The sequence below is a fragment of the Amblyomma maculatum genome, chromosome 2 (genome assembly GCF_055883805.1).
Source record: "Amblyomma maculatum isolate TAMU_Amacu chromosome 2, ASM5588380v1, whole genome shotgun sequence".
Taxonomy (NCBI): Eukaryota; Metazoa; Arthropoda; class Arachnida; order Ixodida; family Ixodidae; genus Amblyomma; species Amblyomma maculatum.
In genome coordinates, this window is record NC_139345.1 from 222,036,175 (window position 1) to 222,055,489 (window position 19,315).

The following is a 19,315-nucleotide window of genomic DNA, read 5'->3' on the forward strand; positions in this document are numbered from 1 at the left end:
TTTTCACCCGAAATGAAATTATTGCAGTGCGCATTTTGGCTGCGCTTGGATGCTGGCTTCTATATATTCGTACTCATTTCTTTTTGCGTAGTTCGCGCGCTGCTTGTACTGAGGCTGAGGTAAGAAGGCGTCCCAACTCCAAACTGCCGCGAAAGGTCAAGACACTACATGCGGAATATACGAATTACAAATTGCTTTTATCTCGGGCGCTGAACTAACACCATTCTCAAATAGCAGATCGGGAATTTCATTCGCTTCCATTTAGGAGCCACGGAAACGGTACGTCGTTGAAAGACGTTCAGCTGGCAGTTCTTCTCACAAGCGTAAGCGGATCCAAATGAAGAAAAGGACTTTGGCAAATTGAGACCATGTAAAGCATGTGGCTCGAAAGTTGAACTAAGAGCCATTATATCATCATCATCAGCCTAACTATACCCACTGCAGGGCGAAGGCCTCTCCCATATTTCTCCAATTAACCCGGTTCTGTGCTAGCTGCATCCACTTGACCCCTGCGCACTTCTTAACCTCATCCGCCCACCTAACTTTCTGACGCCCCCTGCTACGCTTTCCTTCCCTTGGAATCCAGTTTGTTACCCTCAGCGACCATCGGTTATCCTCTCTTCGTACTACGTGTCCTGCCCATCTCCATTTCTTCTTCTTAATTTCCACTAGAATATCGGTAACTTGAGTTATTTCTCTGACCCACTCTGCACGCTTCCTATTATTTAAAGTTACCCCTACTATACTGCTATACTACCATTTTTCGTTCCATAGCCCTCTGGGTTGTCCTCAACTTAAGCAGAACCCTCTTGGGTAGCCTCCACGTTTCATCCCCATAGATGAGTACAGGTAAGGTGCAACTGTTGTATACTTTCCTCTTGAGCAATACCGGTAAGCTGCTAGTCATAATCTGAGAGTGCTCGCCAAATGCGCTCCATCCCAATCTTATTCTTCTTGTTATTTTCTCTTCATGGTCCGGATCTGCGGTTACTATCTGTCCTAAAAAGACATATTCGCCTACTACTTCCAGTACTTCGCTACATAATGTAGACTGCTGTTCCTTCCCGAGGCTGTTGAACATTACCTTAGTCTTCTGCATATTGATTTTCAAGCCTATATTTCTACTTTTCCTGTCTAGGTCATCAATCATTATTTGCAGTTCGTCCCCCGAGTTGCTTAGCAAGGAAATGTCATCAGCAAATCGCAGATCACTGAGGTATCTTCATCTACCCTTATCCCTAACTGCTCCCACTCCAAATCTTTGAATACTTCCTCTAAGCAAGCTGTGAATAGTACTGAGGAGATTATATCTCCTTGCCTAACACCATTCTTTATGGGATTTTTGTTACTTTCTTTTTGCAGAACTATAGTTGCTGGGGAGCCACTATATATATATCTTCCAGCACTTTCACGTAGAACTCGTCTACCCTCCGATTTCGCAATGCCTGCATTACTGCCGAGGTTTCAACTGAGTCAAATGCTTTTTCGTAATCTATGAATGCTATGTATAAGGGCTGGTTATATTCCGAGCATTTTTCTATTACCTGGTTGATGGCATGGATATGATCGACAATAGAGTACCGTTTCCGAAAACCTGCTTGATCTTTTGCTTGATTGCAGTCTAAGGGTATCCCGATTCTATTAGCGATTGCCTTAGTAAACACCTTACACGTAACAGACAGTAAGCTGATTGGTCTGGAATTTTTAAGGTCCTTAGAGTCCCCTTTCTTATGGATGAGGATAATGTTTGCATTCTTTTTTGGTTCCGGTACCGTCGATGACATCAGGCACTGCGTATAGAGGGTGGCCAGCTTTTCAAGCACTATATCCCCCCCGTCCTTCAACAAATTTGCATTTATCTGATCCTCTCCAGCTGATTTCCCCCATTTCATAGTGTCTAATGCTTTTTTGACCTCGTCCTTCGTCACTGGTGGAACGTCTGACTGTTTCTCCCTACCGCCAATTACGGTCCTGACTATTTTGGCTATTGTAGAGATCTGTATAGAGCTCCTCGGCTACTTTGAATATCTTGTCCATATTCGTGATGACGTTGCCCGCCTTGTCCTTTATCACACACATTTGGTTTTTGCCTATGCTCAATTTCTTCTGTACCGCTTTAAGGCTTTCTCCGTTCTTTACAGCATGCTCAATTTTCTCCATGTTATACTTCCCTATATCGGTCACTTTGCGCTTATTGATTAGCTTTGATATCTCGGCGAATTCTATTTCGTTTGTTGGATTGGTAACTTTCATACTCTGGCGTTTCTTAATCAAATCTTCTGTCTCCTTAGATATCTTATCGGTATCCTCTCTAACTATCGTACCGCCTACTTCTACAGCGCACGCAGTAATGATATGAAATTATTGTTCATTGCTTCTAGGGTAATGTCGCCATCCTCGATTAGAGCTGAATATCTATTCTGTAGCGAGATCTTGAACTCTTCTGCCCTCCCCCTCACCGCTAATTCGTTGATGGGTTCCTTTCTCATTAATCTGTTGCGTTCCTTCTTCAGATTTAGGCTAATTCGGGATCTCACTATCCTGTGGTCACTGCATCGCACTTTCCCGATTACCTCTACATCTTGCATAATGGCGGGGGTTGAACACATTATGAAGTCAATTTCATTTTTAGTCTCCCCGTTAGGACTTTTCCATGTCCATTTCCAGTTCTTACGTTTGCTAAAGAAGGTATTCATGATTCTGAAGTAATTGCGCTATGCAAACTAAACTAGTAACTCTCCCCTGCTATTTCTAGAACCAATGCCATAGTCACCTACTGCCTGGTCTCCTGCATGCTTTTTCTCTACCTTGGCATTGAAGTCGAACATTAGTACAGTATACTGCGTCTTTACTTTTCGCATTGCCGATTCTACATCTTCGTAGAAGCTTTAAATTGCCTGGTCATCATAACTACAAGTAGGTGCATAGGCCTGTACAACCTTCAGTTTATACCGCTTATTAAGCCTAATTACGATGCCTGCAACCCTCTCATTAATACTATAGAATTCATCGATATTACCCTTTATGTACTTATTGACCAGGAAACCTATTCCTAGTTGTCGCCTCTCTGGTAAACCTCGATAACACAGTACATGCCCATCCTTCAGTACAGTATATGCCTCATTCGGCCTCCTAACCTCACTAAGCCCTACGACATCCCATTTCATGCCCTCTAGTTCCTCTAACAGCACTGCTAAACTAGCTTCACTAGCAAGGGTTCTAGCATTAAACGTTGCCAGGGTCAGTTTCCAATGGCGGCCTGTCCAGCGGAGCCAGGCTTTCTTAGCACCCCCTGCTGCGTCACAGGTCTGACCGCCGCCGTGGTCAGTTGTTCCGCAGCCGCTGGTGACTGAGGGCCGGGGTTTTATGGAAGTAATCATGAGAGGTGGCGGCCAATTACTGCACCAGGGCGGCGAACGCCTGTTCTGGTGAGGGAGTGCATTGCCGGAGGTGTTCACCGGCATCAGATCGCACCCCAAACCTGTTTTATGGAATTCCATCGACACGCGGATTTTTTTTTTAATCCGGTGGAGAATTGCGGGGCACCGGGATTTCAACCCCGGTCCTCTTGCATGCGAGGTGGATGTTCTACTGCTACGCCACCGCTGCACCTTATATAGACACAACCAAACCAAAAAACAAGTACGGCGTGGCAAACAAGGTTCGTGACAGTAAATATTGGCATTGGCGAAAAACCTTTTGGCTAGCAGGCGAAGAAGTCAAGAAGACTGCTGCACAGGTGAAGGAGGGAAAGAAAGAGGTAATGGGGGAGGCCACCATAGAAAGGAGCAGATGTTAAAACTGAAAAAAAAAAACAGAAAAAAAAAGGAAACAGCGGATGAATGGCGCGGCAAGAAAACATAATCAAGGGGAGTAAACCGACTGTTTGCCTCTTCCTGTAATAAAAGCTGTGACGTAGCCGCGTTTTCATGGTTGCTACTGCTTTCAAAGCCGCATGGTTCCCCAGAGCCGATATCAGTGTGATACTATTTAAAATCGTATTACATAGTTGATAAATGGCGATTTAAGAGCACTCTAAAATTTGTGGTGACAGCTCATGCTTCTGTGTTTTTTTCAATTTAGCTGCTTACTTATTAGAGTAATGTTACAAGAGTAATGTTATGCTACTCTTTATACTTTCTTCTTATATTCGTACCATTTGCTTACGCGCTATACGCGCGGTGCTTTGCAGTAAACTGTGGAGTTGCGTAGATGGCAACGCGTTTCATCCCTAAACCACAAAATACTGACAACAAATGCCGATTTTATTTTATTTTGCAATATGCAGGGCGCAACAAGTTGCAATATACATGCGTCGCTACTTCCGACAGATTTGCGTGAAATATTGGTCCGGTTGGCGCCTTGTTAGCTTGACTTTTTAACTTTTGTATCAAAAGCATCTTGCCATATTGTTGCAAACAATTCTTTTATTGATAAAAGAATTCACTATTCTCGTGGCCTTCAATTTCGCTGATTGCGAAGAATACTGTAATTGTTTGTAGAGGAAATTAAAAAGAAGAAATGTGCGTGGGCAGGACATGTAGGGCGAAGAGAGGATAACCGATGGTCGCTTAGGGTAACAAACTGGATTCCAAGGGAAGGAAAGCGTAGCAGGGGGTGGCAGAAAGTTAGGTGGGCGGATGAGGTTAAGAAGTTGGCAGGGGTGAAGTCTATGCCGCTAGCAGAGGACCGGGTTAATTGAGAGAATATGGGAGAGGCCTTCACCCTGCAGTGGCTATAGCAGGCTGATGATGATGAAAGTTTTGGAGTGAGCTGCAGTTTAATACATGCTTGCTGTAATTATACCCATTTCGTCTGGCGCAGTACGCGCGGTGATTGTACCGTTACCGAAGCTGAGATGAAAGCGCGTTCTAGCTCTAAACTGCTGGTTGTGCACGTGGGACAGCACGCTTCTTTGTTTACTCTCATAGAGACGTGGAGAACACGGCTTCCGCCGCTACCGCAAGGGAAGTCGGCCCCTCAGTTTTTTTTTCCTTGCAAGAGAAAAAAAAAAGCGCTGACGTGGAGTCATGTGGTAGCAGCGAGGTTCCGCCCGAACAGGTTTGACGGCGTCCAGCGCCCCTTTCTGTTTGAACATCGCGACCCTCCATCCATCGTGCGGTTTTCCCCGCCTGTGAGATTGAGGCCTTATTCGGAGAGTAAACAGTTAAAGCACGTCTGCGTTGTCTCGTCCCGGGGATCGCACTTGTATTGTCTTGCCGCTTGTCCTGTCTTGTCGTTGTCTCCGTCTTTTGTTCCTGCGCTATGCTCTGGTGACCCGGCTTTTTGCGCACCTAAGTAACGTAGGTTGCCAGAATTTCCCCAACTAACGAAGATTGGACATAAATCCATGCTGCTGGCATGGACCAGAATCAGGCATAGACTCCTGGCACGAGCTAGACAACGCCAGGCGGGCCCAAGCAAGCCGTCTCTGACATAACTGTTCGCGTTCCACCGTACTGGAAAAGCAACCGGGATGTGTGGTGCATAAAGTGGAACCACAATTCCAGCTCGGCTGAATCGCATCACAGAAACATAAATTCCATCACTTGGTGAGTCAACTGAAATCAACAGTTCCAGAGCAGATGGCCAATATTCGCACTTCGTTCAGCACCAGTCCCCCGGCTGAAGGCAACCCTACGGCAAAGAACGGCCGCATCAAAGAGGAATTCAACACTACCCTCCACGGAGGAGCTCGGTGACCGACGGCCAAGTCGTGAGTTGTTGTAGATAAAACCTCGGGACCAGCGCGCAAACTATACACAGTGCTGTGTTCGCGAACTTTTTTCTACAGCGCCTGCCATTCAACGCGCAAATGGTGCTTGCCACTGCCGCAACCATGAACTTGAGATCACCAGCTGACAAAGTGATGAAGGTGGTCACACCACATCGTCTGTGCCGTCACACAAGCATCATTGTTGGCCGCTACTCTCCAGCAGCCTCATATCGCCGTCACTTCTGAAGTTGACCGCCTTTGTGTTCGGCTCGAGCAATTCATCGCGGCAACAACAGTCTCAGAGTCGCCCCGACGCCATGGACTCCAAAGTTGTCGGTCGTTGACGCCTCGCCGGCATGAAGAACGGGAACGAAGAGTATCCGGAGGCCCCACAGCATGCTGCTATCGAGCATTGCGGTGTCGCAGCGCTGGCAGACGAGAACAGAAGAACAAGAGACACACACACACAACTGCGCTTGTGTGTGTATCTCTCGTCCTTTTGTCCTCGTCTGCCAGCGCAGGGACACAATAATGCTCGACAGCCCAGCAGTACACCCTATATGTTACTATCACTGCCGTTTCGGCGCCAACGCCCATCATTGCCTTTTGCCTTTCACCTGGGCGGAAAACCAGCCAGCGACCACTAGCGGCGAGGAGCGGTCAGTGGCAAGTAAAAGTGTCGCCTCTTCCACGTGTATGACCGAACCACCAGGCAAAAGTACCTCATTGACACCGGCCCCAGGTGAGCATTCTCCCAGCCACATAAGCACAGCGCGCTTCCGCTCCATTTTGTACCTACAAGCAGTGAACGGAACTCGCATTCTATAGTGTACAGTCAGCGCTCTTTGACGCTGAACATGGGCCTTCGAATAGTATTGCTGTAGACGTTCTTGGTCTTTGACGCTGGTTCTGCAATCATCACTGCCGACTTTCTCATCAAGCACGACGAGCTCCTCGTTAACGTCAAGCGAAAGAATCTTCTTTCCGCAACTCCGCAACTAAACTCTTCATTCATGGCATCGCAGCGAGCGCAACTACTGATGCAGCACCCTCATGTGCTACAGCTGCCAAGAGATATTCGCAGCCCTAAATAATGAGTTCCCCAAGCTAATGTAACCGCCGTATTGCTCTCAACCTGTGTGCCACAACATCCAGCGCCACATTATATCATCAGAACTACATGTTCTCTCCCGTCCTCGACGCTTGGCTCATGACAAACTCAAGGTGGCCCATACAGAATTTGAGCACATGCTGGAATTTGGCATCAGCAGTGCCTTCTCCAGAAACTGGGCATCTCCACTTAATCTTGTCCCGAAAATGTCAGGATACTGGAGACCATGCAGAGACTACAGGTTCCCAAACAACAAGACCAGCCCAGATCACTACCCGCGGCCAAACATACAAGATTTCACATCAGCGCTACATGGTGCAACCATCATCATCTAAGATAAATCTTGTTCGAGCCTATCACCAAATCCCGCTAACAGAAGACGTCTCCAAAACCGCAATCACAACACCATTTGGACTATAATATGTTAATAATAAGTTTATTCGGACATAAAGTGTTCGAATTTTTAAGAATGCCTATAGGCATGCCGCACAAACTGCCCAGCGTTTCAAAGACTCATCGTGTTCGCTTACGTGGATGACATTCTTGTGGCAAGTTCACACACTGAAGAACACCTGGAACACCTGAGCCTATTTTTCCAACGCCTTCCGGCAAACGGCATTGTTATAAACTCGGAAAAAAGCGAATTCAGACAACCCCCCCCCCCCCCCCCACCTTAAGTTTCTCGGCCACCACTTGGACACCAATCGCATCCGCCCGCTTCTCGACAAAGCGCAAACCATCACGAGTTTCCCAAGCCTACTTGAATCACGAAGCTCCCCCAGCTTCTAGGCCTCGCGAACTTCTACCGCCGAATCATCAGAAACTGCGCCATCTTCCTGGAAACTCTACTGCATGCTTTGCTGCAAAAACTCGGCGAAAACACTGCACTGCGACACCGCTGCTGATGACACCTTTGATTCCATCGAGCGCACCCTGGCCAACTTTACTCGCCCACCCAATCCCGGATTCTCCCCTCGTGCTCATGATAGACGCCTCCAACACAGGGCTCAGCGCGGTACATCAGCAGCAAATCAGTAGCATGTGGCAACCCTCGCATTCTTCCTTCAACGCATCACCTCTGCTCAGACAAGGTACACTGCTTTCGTCCGCAACTCCTCGCCATATGCCTGGTAGTACGTCCGTTCTGCCACTTGCATGAAGGCCGGCGTTCACCGTTTTCACCGATTACAAGCCATTCACCTACTCAATTAGTCATTCTGCAAATTGTCGACTCTCTGCTCAACATCGCCCATCCTAGAATTCGCGCAACCCAAAAGCTGATCTGATCCCGCTTTTTCGGTCTCGCATGAACACCGTCATTCCCGACTGGGTCCGCGCGTGTGCACCATGCCAGCGTGCACACGCGCGGTACCGGTACCTAGTGCCACCAGCCCAGCATTTCCTGCAGCCTGACCAGAGTTTCGCATTTAGCCAGGATGGCAGCTTGGGCTTGCTGGTTTTCTATGTTGTGCACATTTCCCACCGCTAAAAAGATTGAGCGCATAGCAGGCGTTAGTGTTGTTTACTGCTTCGAAATAACTGAAAAGCCTCTGCAGACGTGTGAACGCAGATGGGTCGCAAAAGCAGCAGGGATGCACAAGAAACCACCGGAGTAGCTTCGTAGAGTGCGCGGAATCCGATGCTTATTCCGTACCCTTGAAGTGTAGGAAGCAATACGTGGGACAGACTGGCAGATGCTCAAATGACAGGATGGACTAAATCAAAAATAACGTCTATCAAGCAAGCAGGCATTTGGGAATATATGTCAGAGATTGCTCGTCGAAATCTTGTTGCGTGAAATTCACACGATGTAAATTGCTAGCAAAACATAATGAGCACCTGGTTTCTGAAATAATCGATGCCACAGAAATAGCCAGATTTCTGGAACGATGAGCAAGCAAACTGTCCCTATTGTTAACAGAAAAGGACCTTGAGCGGCCAAATGTGCAATATTTTCCGTGAGTGCGCAGAAGTTAGTGTACCGCGTTGTCTGCAAGAGACGTTTATGTGGCACGTGTGGTGCGATTATGACTGTGCAGAGGTGTGCAAGGTACTTGTACGTGGCATGTGTGGTGCAGGGGTATACACAAAAGGGTATGTTTTTAAATATAAACGTTGAAATTCAGTGCTTGTTGCGTCGTCTAGTCTTGTGCTCCCGTCCACGTTTCGCGCTGTTACCACACGTTTCGTATACGGTCCACATCGATAGCGTTGGCCCCTTGCCCTCTTATCAAGGCTACCGATATTTATTAACATGCTTCGACTGCTTCACCAGATGAAGGCAAAGCCAATCGGTGACATCACGGCGGCAACGTCGCCTCGGCTTCTATTTAAACTTGGGTGGCACGTTTCGGTTGGCCCACAACCATCCTAACGGACCGCGGACCCAGTTCGAATCCTTGGTTTTCACAGAACTGCTCACACTGCTCGGAACAGGACGACTGCGTACTGCATCGTACCATCCACAAACCAATGGACTCGTGGAGATTCTGTAGCCACCTGATATCAGCGCTAAAGACGCATGGTCATCCAGACAACACCCGCCGGGGTGGTGCAGTGGTAAGACGCCCGACTACTGTGCCGGAGTCATCATTATCATCAGCCTGACTATACCCACTACAGGGCGAAGGCCTCTCCCATATCTCTCCAATTAACCCGGTTCTGTGCTAGCTGCATCCACTTGACCCCTGCGAACTTCTTAATCTCAACTGTGCCGGAGTACCAGGGTTCGAACACGACCTCGGCGGCTGCGTTTCGATGGAGGCGAAACGAAGAGGCGTCCGTGTGCTGTGCGATGTCAGCGCACGTTAAAGATCCCCAGGTGGTCGAAATTACTCCGTAGCCCTCCACTACGGCTCCTCTTTCTCTATTTCCACTTTCTCTCCCCCCTTCCTCCCTTCCCTTACGGCGCGGTTGAGGTGTCCACGGAAAAGAAGTGAGACAGTTACCGCCCCTTTCGCTTCCTAAATCAATCAATCAATCCCTTTCTCTCTCTCGCTCGACACACCCTTTCTCCTTTTCCTTCGCTAGGGTGGCGGCGGCAGCGGCAACACTGTCCCTATGACGTAGCGCGGCTCTCGCTCATGCGCAGCTTGGTCGGCGCAGAGCTCATGCGAAACTCCTTCCAACCCGCATATTGTAGCTCACGCTACAAAAGTGGCACGTCTATTGTCTAGGGATGAGTGAGGCGGTGGGTATAGTGGCCGAGAAGCTCTGTGGGATGGGAGGGGAGATGTGGGAGAAGTAAAAAAGCGAAGAAAGGGAGGAGTTTACAGCAGCAGCCATGGCACTTATGCATGTGCATACCATGCGACTCCGGAGTCTGAGCCGTAATGTTGGTGGAATGCCTTATCACGGGCTATACGCTGCTGTACGTGAAGATTGGGATGCATATTTCAGTGAAGGGGCTTGGTTTTAGGCTCTTTGTGGATGTTCTTGGGGTACGGAAGAGGTCTGAGTATTTGACAGGTATTCTTACTCTAAGATGAGAGAGCATGTGCGTGCGAGTCATGCATTCTGAATGGTTGTGGGCTTCAATGAGCTCCTCAATGCTATTGTGAATACCTAGGGCTGCAAAACATTCGTTAGGCGTGTTGCAATATAGTTTGAGTGCGGCTTTGCGAATGAGCATATTTAGAACGTTGATTTCGTGTTTTGTAAGTGGGAAGTAGGGATAGGTGCAGAGCACCCGACTAAGGACAAATGCGTGAAGGAGGCGGCATAAGCCGTAATTTCATTCACTCACCTAATGAAGTGCAACATGGTGCCAGAAATGTGCTGGAGTTTCTTGAGTGGGGTGATGTTCTTCCCATTGGATTGTATGTGGAGTCCAGTATTCTGAGGTTGGGAATATCAGGAACGGCCCGGTCTTCAATGGCGAGTGAAATCGGGGCACACGGAGAGTAACGTGAACAGATTATTAGTTGTGACGAATCAGGGCATCTAGGTGTTTCAGATCTTTCGAAACAATGTCCAACTCCTCTGATATTTTCGCGATGTCTCGTTGCTGGGGGCTGAGGTCATCTGTCTTCTTTAGTCCAGCAAGCTCCCCGTTGAATTGGTCCAGTACGGCGCGTGTCACCTCTCTCTTTGTTTGGGGTCGATCCATCGCCGTCTTCCGTTGCAGTTGGAATCGCTGCCTCAAGTTGCCGTTGTTCTTCGCTTATTCCCGAGTTTCGGCACCCAAAAAATTGTTCGTTTGTGGATGACGTTAGGGAGAACTTTTTATAACAACAACATGACTTTTATTGTCCAACTTCACACAAAGAGGTTCCGGCCGGAAAGCGTCGAAAAGGAGCACCGTACTGCTCCAGAGTCGCTGAGTGTCTGCTATCCGACCTTCAAGGAAGCGCCCCCTCCACCCGCCAACCCACTGACCACACAACACTGGCGCACACAGCCGTTCCCCGCGGGAACGATGGGCGATTCCAGTCCGTGTCCTACACCGGCCAATACGTCCCTGCCCCGGAGTCAGTAGGATGGCCCAGATGTTATGTCGTGAAGACTGCGATAGTGGAAGTGGCAAGCGGAATATTTAACATGACGCATTGTCTAAGCATTCGCTTTGCTTTCCTTCAATGAGTGAATTATCTGAACATTTGACAAGAGATGACTAATGAGGATTTCATGGCTATGTAGCCAGTTAACAGAAAATTCTTAATAGTGATTATAAGCTTAGGCGAAAAAAAAGGTGTTTAGAACGAAATATTCCACCAGAGTGGAGTGGCTTGTTGGGGGAGTTGGCTGATCATTATTTTTAGACAGCGCGCTAGAACACGGACAGATAGAAAGAGACTAACACACACTGCGCTGAAGAGATGACGTTCAACTTTGGCAACCATATGGAGACCAAGACCTGTGTGGTTGCAAAAGCTGAGCGTCATCACCTTCAGGCAGGGATTGAAGAATATAAGCTGACAACAAAGTGACTAGAAACCGAACTGTCTTTTTGAAATCTACTGTTGGAATTTATCGCTCTGGATGTCCTCGCCTGCATTCTGTTGGTTGCGAACGTAGAAATGTACGGAAGAAATGAGAGGCATTTTAAGTCGCAAAACCAAAAGCTTTAAATGATGAAAATTTGTGTGGCCGTCATAACCCTATTGCGAAAACCAGTGCCACTGGGTCCCAGCGCCCCAGCGCCTTACATGATTATGGGCCTAGTATGACGCTGGAGACTGGGCGCACTGGGAGGCGGCATACTGGCACGCTCCGCACTGGCGGCACTGGTCACCGGGAGAAAAAAGGCCTAGGATAAAAATTAAAAGCTATAAAGTAACGAAGCGCCTCAAATACATAAAAAGAAGCTAAAAAAGTAAAACAAAATAAAAAGAGCAGCACGTAGCGCGCGTCGAACTCGGTTCCTCTTACCTGTAGCTCTCTACGCTAATTACTCGGCCAAGATGAGAAATGGAAACCTATGAAACATTTTTGCATTTTATGTCGCGCTCGCATTTATAATGTTGGGATTTCATGTTTCGCAGTCTATAGGCCATTGCTGCCGCGCTAACAGTTACAACTTCTTCATCATTGGAGCTTGCTGCCTGCTTTCACGACTTGCAACTAATGTTCTGGATGCCTATGCGCACTATTTTGTGCACTAGAATTATTTTAACATGTGGAGTTTGACACGCTGGCAAATTTACCAACGCCGACTCTTCGGTGATGCTGCCACCGTGGGCGTAATGTTCGTTGAACACGGAGAATTAGTACAAACCTTGAAGGAAAAAAGTGCGACCAAGCTTCAACACCGGCAAGCGCAGCAGCGACGACACTTTTTTGCGTGTAACTAAACCTTATTTGTATGTAAACATTTCGGGGAGCGTTGCGATGACCGAGGGCTCGGCTGCTTTATACGCAGAGCAAGAAGGAGCACAAAAGCTTGAGAAACATGCAAAATATTATGCATTACAAACGCTGTATGGTTTTTTTTTCTCTCATGGGCCCATCGCTCGGTAAACTACTCTCTCCCTCGTTTTATGTTTTTCTTTCGGCTGTTTATGCTGTACCGCGGTGCAGGCTACGCTGACCTGAGATTGAGCCCGCATTGAACATTTTGGCAGTAATCATTGTGTTAGAGTTCCCTTATGATCAGCTATGAAGTTTGTTTTGCATGGTAGCTCACATTATTCAATTCCAGGTTTAGTTGTATGTTAATTGTCAGTGTACAATGAGATATCAGAGGAGTGGCGATCGTGGTCTCTGTCGAATGGCTCGAAACGAATTATCGAAACATGGAAACTAGAAAAAATCTACTGCATTTGTTTTGTTACAGGTGGGCAACGACTTCACAGCAAAAAGCGCTTACTTGAGCCATATTTTTCATAGGCGCCCCGATGGTCGATTTCGAGTACGCTGTTGCCATGTTGGCCCCTGAGGGATGCTAACCGGGACCAGTGCGGCACAAGCGCACACCCAGCACTTCTCCCAGTGCATAGCGGATGCCTGCGATACACCCAGCGTCAAAAAAATACTCCCAGCGTTTTTCTCCCATCGTACCAGTGCAACCAGTGTCTTCCCGTCACTGCTGCAGTGAATATCGCAGACCTCCAGCGTCCCCAGCAGACCGAGTGCAAAACCAGCGCGAAAATCTTACTGGTTTCGCAGTGGAAGACGCTGGGAAACGCTGGTTTTTGGCAACAGGGAAGAGCCACACAAAGAAACTGGACCCATCCGCAGCAAATGTACTCAGCCGAGGTTTAAATTTCAACCAAGCGAAGGTAACGGACCCACTAAATGTTGCATGCGCCGTAGAAGGAACAGAACGACTTCTGGAACGATACATTTAGGAAGAAGTTCAAACGAAGGCATTAGGAGTGTTGCCACGCATGAAGACGTCATCGAACCACCCTCTTGGTCAAGACTATCGCTCAGCAATCCGAAGCCTCGGCTGACAAGGATATAGCCATCCTACCAGCAAATAAAGGTAATGTTACTATTATCCTTGACCCGTCTTCATACAAGGAAAAAATGGAGGCCATGCTTCAAGACAAGACCACTTACGGCCGGATCCCTAAAGACCATATACCTAAACTGGAACATCTCTTCAAAAGTCACATAAATCTTCAAAGGGCTCCTTCTGTCTATGAATGGGCTTTATTATCAGTTGTTATGTATAAACTGTTCATCGCCTGCCATATGCGAACTGATAAGGGTGCATAAACCAGGGACTGCCATGCGCCCAAGAGTGGATTTTAAAATTCTGCATTTTACTCATTTCCACTGCGCCTTCATGGCGTTCTGGTCGCGATTCATCCTACTTCAACGACAAAGTTTAAGTGGGTGTCCTAGAAGAAAACACAAACGAGATCGTGTCCTTCGTTGCTGCTCGCTATTTACAAGCTCATCTCGCAGTTGAGAGATGTAAAAAGCATCTCGAGAAGAAGCCTCGTAGAAAAATTGGACGCCGTTTGTAGCAGCGGAACTTTGCAACTTTTGCATTTTTGTCTAGTCAACAGGTATTTTACATATAGTAGCAAGTTTTACCAGCAGCCTTTTGGCACAGCAGTGGTGGTAGCCACTTTGGGCACAGCGGCAACGACCCTTTGGAAGCCATCAAATTCAAAGCTTTGGCCCCCTTCCAATCGCGACCAAAAGTATTTCTAAGGTATGTGGATATCTGCTTCTTCGTCATTGACCGAAAGCACACGAGCACTTCCCTCGATCATCTCAACGCCTTTGAGCCCTCATTCAATTTTCTAGTTGAGGAAGAGACTGACGGCTGCCTTCCGTCTGGGGTAGCAGGGATCAGCGAGGGGCTAGCGCGGATGTTCCGAAAGCACGTCATCCATGTTGCACATGTCCGAACCAGCAAGATCACAAATGAGCTTGGAAACGTGAAAGACCAGCTCGCTCGGGCCACGTTTCCCGGCGTGGCTTAGGAAATTGCCTGCGCTCACTATTCGTCAGTTTACGTAGGCAAAATACAAGATTTTAGAGATGCCTGAAAGACCATAAGTACGATGCAAATATTAACCCTACAATATTTGCCTGGATCGAAAGCTATCTTCCCGCCGACAGTGCGTTGTATTACATGGAACAAAATCTAATTTTGTAGATATAACATCAGGTGCCCCGCAGGGCTTAGTTTTTGGACCCCTCTTGTTCTTAATATATGTAAATGATATTTGTTGCGGAATCAATTCTAGCTTACAGTTGTTTGCCGATGACTGTGATTTATATAGACAAATTCGAAATCAAGGCGACGTCGCCCAGTTACAAAGTGACTTATCATGTGCTCTTGAATTGTGTTCAAAATGGAAAATTAAGGTAAACACTAAAAATTGTATTCATATTACCTTATTTACTCGTAAAAAAATAAGTTAGCCTCAGAGTATAGGATCACCGGTGTTACAGTGACACAAAAAGTGGTGAATAAACTTTTATGTGTGACGTTTACACGCGACTGTTCATGAAATACAGATGTGGATACCCTAGTTGCAAAGGCCGGCTGGACCTTAAACATTATACAGCGAAATCGGAAACACATGCCTCCTTGTTTGAAATCGACAGCCTACTTAGCATGCGTTCGCCCACTGCTCGGATACGCTTGTGCCGTATGGCAACCTTGGAAATCAATACTGAGCAATAGAATTGAAAAAATTAAAAACAGAGCAGGAAGGTTTGTCCTTTGTCAGTACTCGAGAACTGATAGCTGTACCGTCATAAAGAATGATTTAGGGTGGGAAACCCTTTTCTCTAGACGAAGGAAATTGCGACTTAAACTCTTGTACCAAATATATCACAACAAAACAGGCATCTCAAAGCAAATATACTTAGTCAGGCCACATTATGTCTCTGCTCGCACAGATGATTGTTTAAAAATTTTGAAATACCGCCCAGAACTAACATGCATGCCAGTTCCTTTTTGTTCGATCTATCAGTGAATGGAATCGGCTTTCAGGTCATCAAGTGTGCTCCATAAATGAAGATGTGTTTTTTTCCCACTCGTCTAACCCTTCTGCTGTAGCGCCCTCGGGCTAAGTGGGGTAATCATTGAATAAAAAAAGAATAAAGAAAAAGTGACAACTAACGCAATCGCGCTGCATGAGTAGGAGACTGGCCACGAAATTAACTTGAGTGAAGCAGATATAGGGACAACGGAAAAGAATGTCCGTCGAAACCTTGAGTCACCAGTCATCATGTCTTACACCTAACAGGATAACCAAGAATGACTGCATATTGCACCCTATCTGCGCGAAATCTCTAAGAACAATACTAACCGCTACAAAAAGCCCGGTACCTCCAGCCGATTGCTAACTGTGAGCAAGGGAGCCGTAGCCCTCCCTCATTTTTGTTTCACCATGCTATGTGACCATGCAGTGAACCAGATCAAAATACAATAATATGTAAAATACAACAGACATCCTTGGCGCATGATAGCCTCAGTTGCTTATGCGCCATAAAACCCCAATACAATACAACAGACATCCATTGAGGGTAGACAGCGAAAACAAAACGAGGGCGTATGAAGAACACAAAAGAGCGCTGACTTTCAACTGATGCTTTATTGTTTGTCCCGCGAAAATATATACATAGGAAACAATCACCAAAAGCAAACGTAGTGACATTGATATAAACAGATACAAAATATCTTCAGCTGCGGATGACAACAGCGGTGTCATTGCCTTGTGTTCAAAAACCTCAATACCTTCGCTGTTAGTGCCACCGAAGCACTATTAACGCAATCTTTATCTAACCTCGCGATTTCAAAGGCTTCCAGAATATCTCGGGTTAGCTGATTACGGTGTTTCTTTATCCCTCTAGTTTGGGCGAATTGTGGCGTTCAATATCACAGTCCCTGCAGTGAATGCCAAGGTTCCCTTTCACTGCTTCGTACACATTGTAGTGATGCTCTCTGAGGCGCTCTTTGAGGCATCGTCCCGTCTGGCCAATATATTGTTTCCCACAAGAAAGCTGAATGGAATATACAACGCCTTCATGACAGGGCATACATTGATTTTTGTGTCCTACTGAGCAACGTTGCGCAACGAACGCAGCATTGTTTACCTTCTTGCATATTATCCCCAGCTTGTTAGGTGCCGCCAGGACGGCTCTGATATTAAATCGGCTTCCTATTTCCTTCAATTTGTGTGAAAGGCCATGAATGTATGGTACCACTGTTACTTTTCTTTTTTCTGAATGGTTGTAGGTGGAGCCTCATCCTCGTTCCTTTTCTTCGACCTTAGGCCTGAAAGAATTGATTCCGCGCTTCTGACAAACAGCTGCTTGGGATACCCTGCACTCACTATAGGCGTTGAGTTTGACAATCGAAGCTGTCTTTCATGGAATGGAAACATGACTTTTTAAATGCATTAACATAATAAGACTTGACAACGGCTCTTTTCACTAGTTTAGAATGAGATGATGCAAATGGAAGTAATGGTTTACTGTTTCGTGGTTCATACATCCAGCATGTATGACTAGGCGAAAAGGACAGCTTGAGGTCAAGAAATCTGATCGCGTTATCTTTAGGAAATTCACCAGTTAACTGCAAGACACTGTTTTTTTTTTGTACTTTTGGATCATGACCTCGAGCTCCAAGAAAGTCGTGTGTGCTGGGAATACCAGCCTCGCGCAAAGAAGGAACTTCTATTTTTTAAGTCTGCACACTTAAAAATTGTTAAAAGAGGCATTGCGTCTCCATGCATGGAATCGTCCCTCAGAAAGTCGTGTGCGCATAAAATGCAAGCACGTTTTGATATTCAGGCGCGCCGGCTTTTGTCAGCAGAATTCCCTTTGTCACTCTTGACAGCCGTTCCCGAGACATTGATCCAGAAGCAAAAAAACCAGAACTTCAAGGCAGAAGGCGGCGGAACGTGAAATGTTCAGGCCAGTGGTAATGCCCTAAATCTTCATAAGGTGTCACACCATCTCAAGAAAGTTGCCACCAGGCATTGTGTCCCTCTGGCATTTTCTGCCCCAAACAAGCTGTCTAAGCTGTGCTCCCGCACGTGCGGTGATGGAAGGCATGGTTGCCAAATAAGGCACGAGACCAGCTACATCCCATGCAATATTGGAGTGGTTTATGCCATCCCTCTTACATGTGGAAAAACCTACATCGGGCAGACAGGCCCATGTTTGAATGAGCGACTCAGGGAGCATGCGCGAAATGTAACAATCAAAGGTGACAAATGTTTCACCTCGTGTCGCACATTCTTGACTGAAGGTATGCACCGCGAATTTCTGATACGCCGATCTGGGCAGAAGCAGTAAGGAACGCGCAAGGTTGGCACTGGAAGCATATCACATAAAGAAGAAAGTAGAAGACTGCATTAGCGATACCTCCACTTCACTTTACGCTGCCGAATATAAGTTCATGTGCTCGCGTCGTTAACTTGCATTGAATGACTTGTTGTCTTGCATTGAAGAAGTTGTCAATTTTGGCTTGTTTTGCTCTCCTTTGCGATTGTGGCCGAGGGCATATATATGCGTTATCATGAAGAATAAAGCAATTGTTAGTTAGCGCCTGTCCTTGTGTTTGCCTCTTTTTTGTGGACCCTCTATTGTTCGCGCTTCAATTTACCTTGGGAATAATGCCCCAACTAGCCCCAACAGAAATTTTATTGGATTAATAGACAGTCATAGCATTTGTTATAATTTCCTCTAACCTTCCAGTGAAGGCTTCTTTGCATGCCTCCTCCATATGCTTTTGAAATACTGTCCAGTTGATGTGCATGTGCTTAGCTGGGGCGGACGCACCGACTCCAGTTAATTAGTGACAAAGAATACATTTTTTTTAGTGGTGGTTGAGTACTGACTGGATTTGCGATGGACATGTGACTGAATGGTACCTGCCCTATAGTCTGTTAAATAAACAATTTCTAAACCAGTCTCTGTCCTTCCCTGTTTTCTGTGCTCGCCTTTTTGATCGGCAAGAACCTGTTTTTCAGAGAATAAAGCAAAAAGTTATTTTAGGCTGACATCCCGGCTTATGTTTTGCAGTACCACATTTCGAAATTGCATATTTCGCTATTTTTGTGTGTCACAGGAAGACTGTGGACAAAGACATGGAGTACCTGGATTCCGTCATGATGGGCATCCGAGGCCTCGACTGCCGTAATATGTACCGCGGCTGTACTGACTTCCAGTGAGGCAACCTGTCCTCCACGCCATTTGCAGGACTGCTTTCAAAGTGGAAATAAAGTCTTACGTGCCAGATGTGGCGCTTCTGGTTTTTATGATTAAACTTGGCAAATCAGTCAGTAGAATACGAACACATAGAAGAGATACACGTGCGGTACAATCGCTGGTGTCCCTTTACTTTTAAACATCACGCTTAGTCTTGCATGGCTCAACACAGCAAGAAATTAGCACTGGCATTCCAAAAGCCTTCTATATGAACTTTTTTTGACTCTCTTAGCTCAACAAGAACGACAAAGAGACAACCAAGGTGAGCTCAGGAACACAGTTGTCATCAAAAGTGCACCTGCCGGGTGTACATGGTAGCCCCACATCGGAGTTACGAGTGCAGAAACAGGGAACACGAG

General features: G+C 46.6%; 1 protein-coding gene across 1 annotated transcript in view; it reads left to right on the forward strand.

Annotated features, from left to right (window-relative positions):
- The window catches only part of LOC146201335 (uncharacterized), a 155,600-nt gene extending 136,620 nt beyond the window's left edge, over positions 1-18,980 (forward strand). Inside the window, exon 4 of the mRNA XM_084595775.1 lies at positions 18,817-18,980. Coding sequence (XP_084451901.1) covers positions 18,817-18,919 — 103 coding nt within the window. The 3' untranslated portion in view covers positions 18,920-18,980. The remainder of the gene's footprint in view (positions 1-18,816) is intronic.
- Positions 18,981-19,315: the final 335 nt, after the last annotated feature.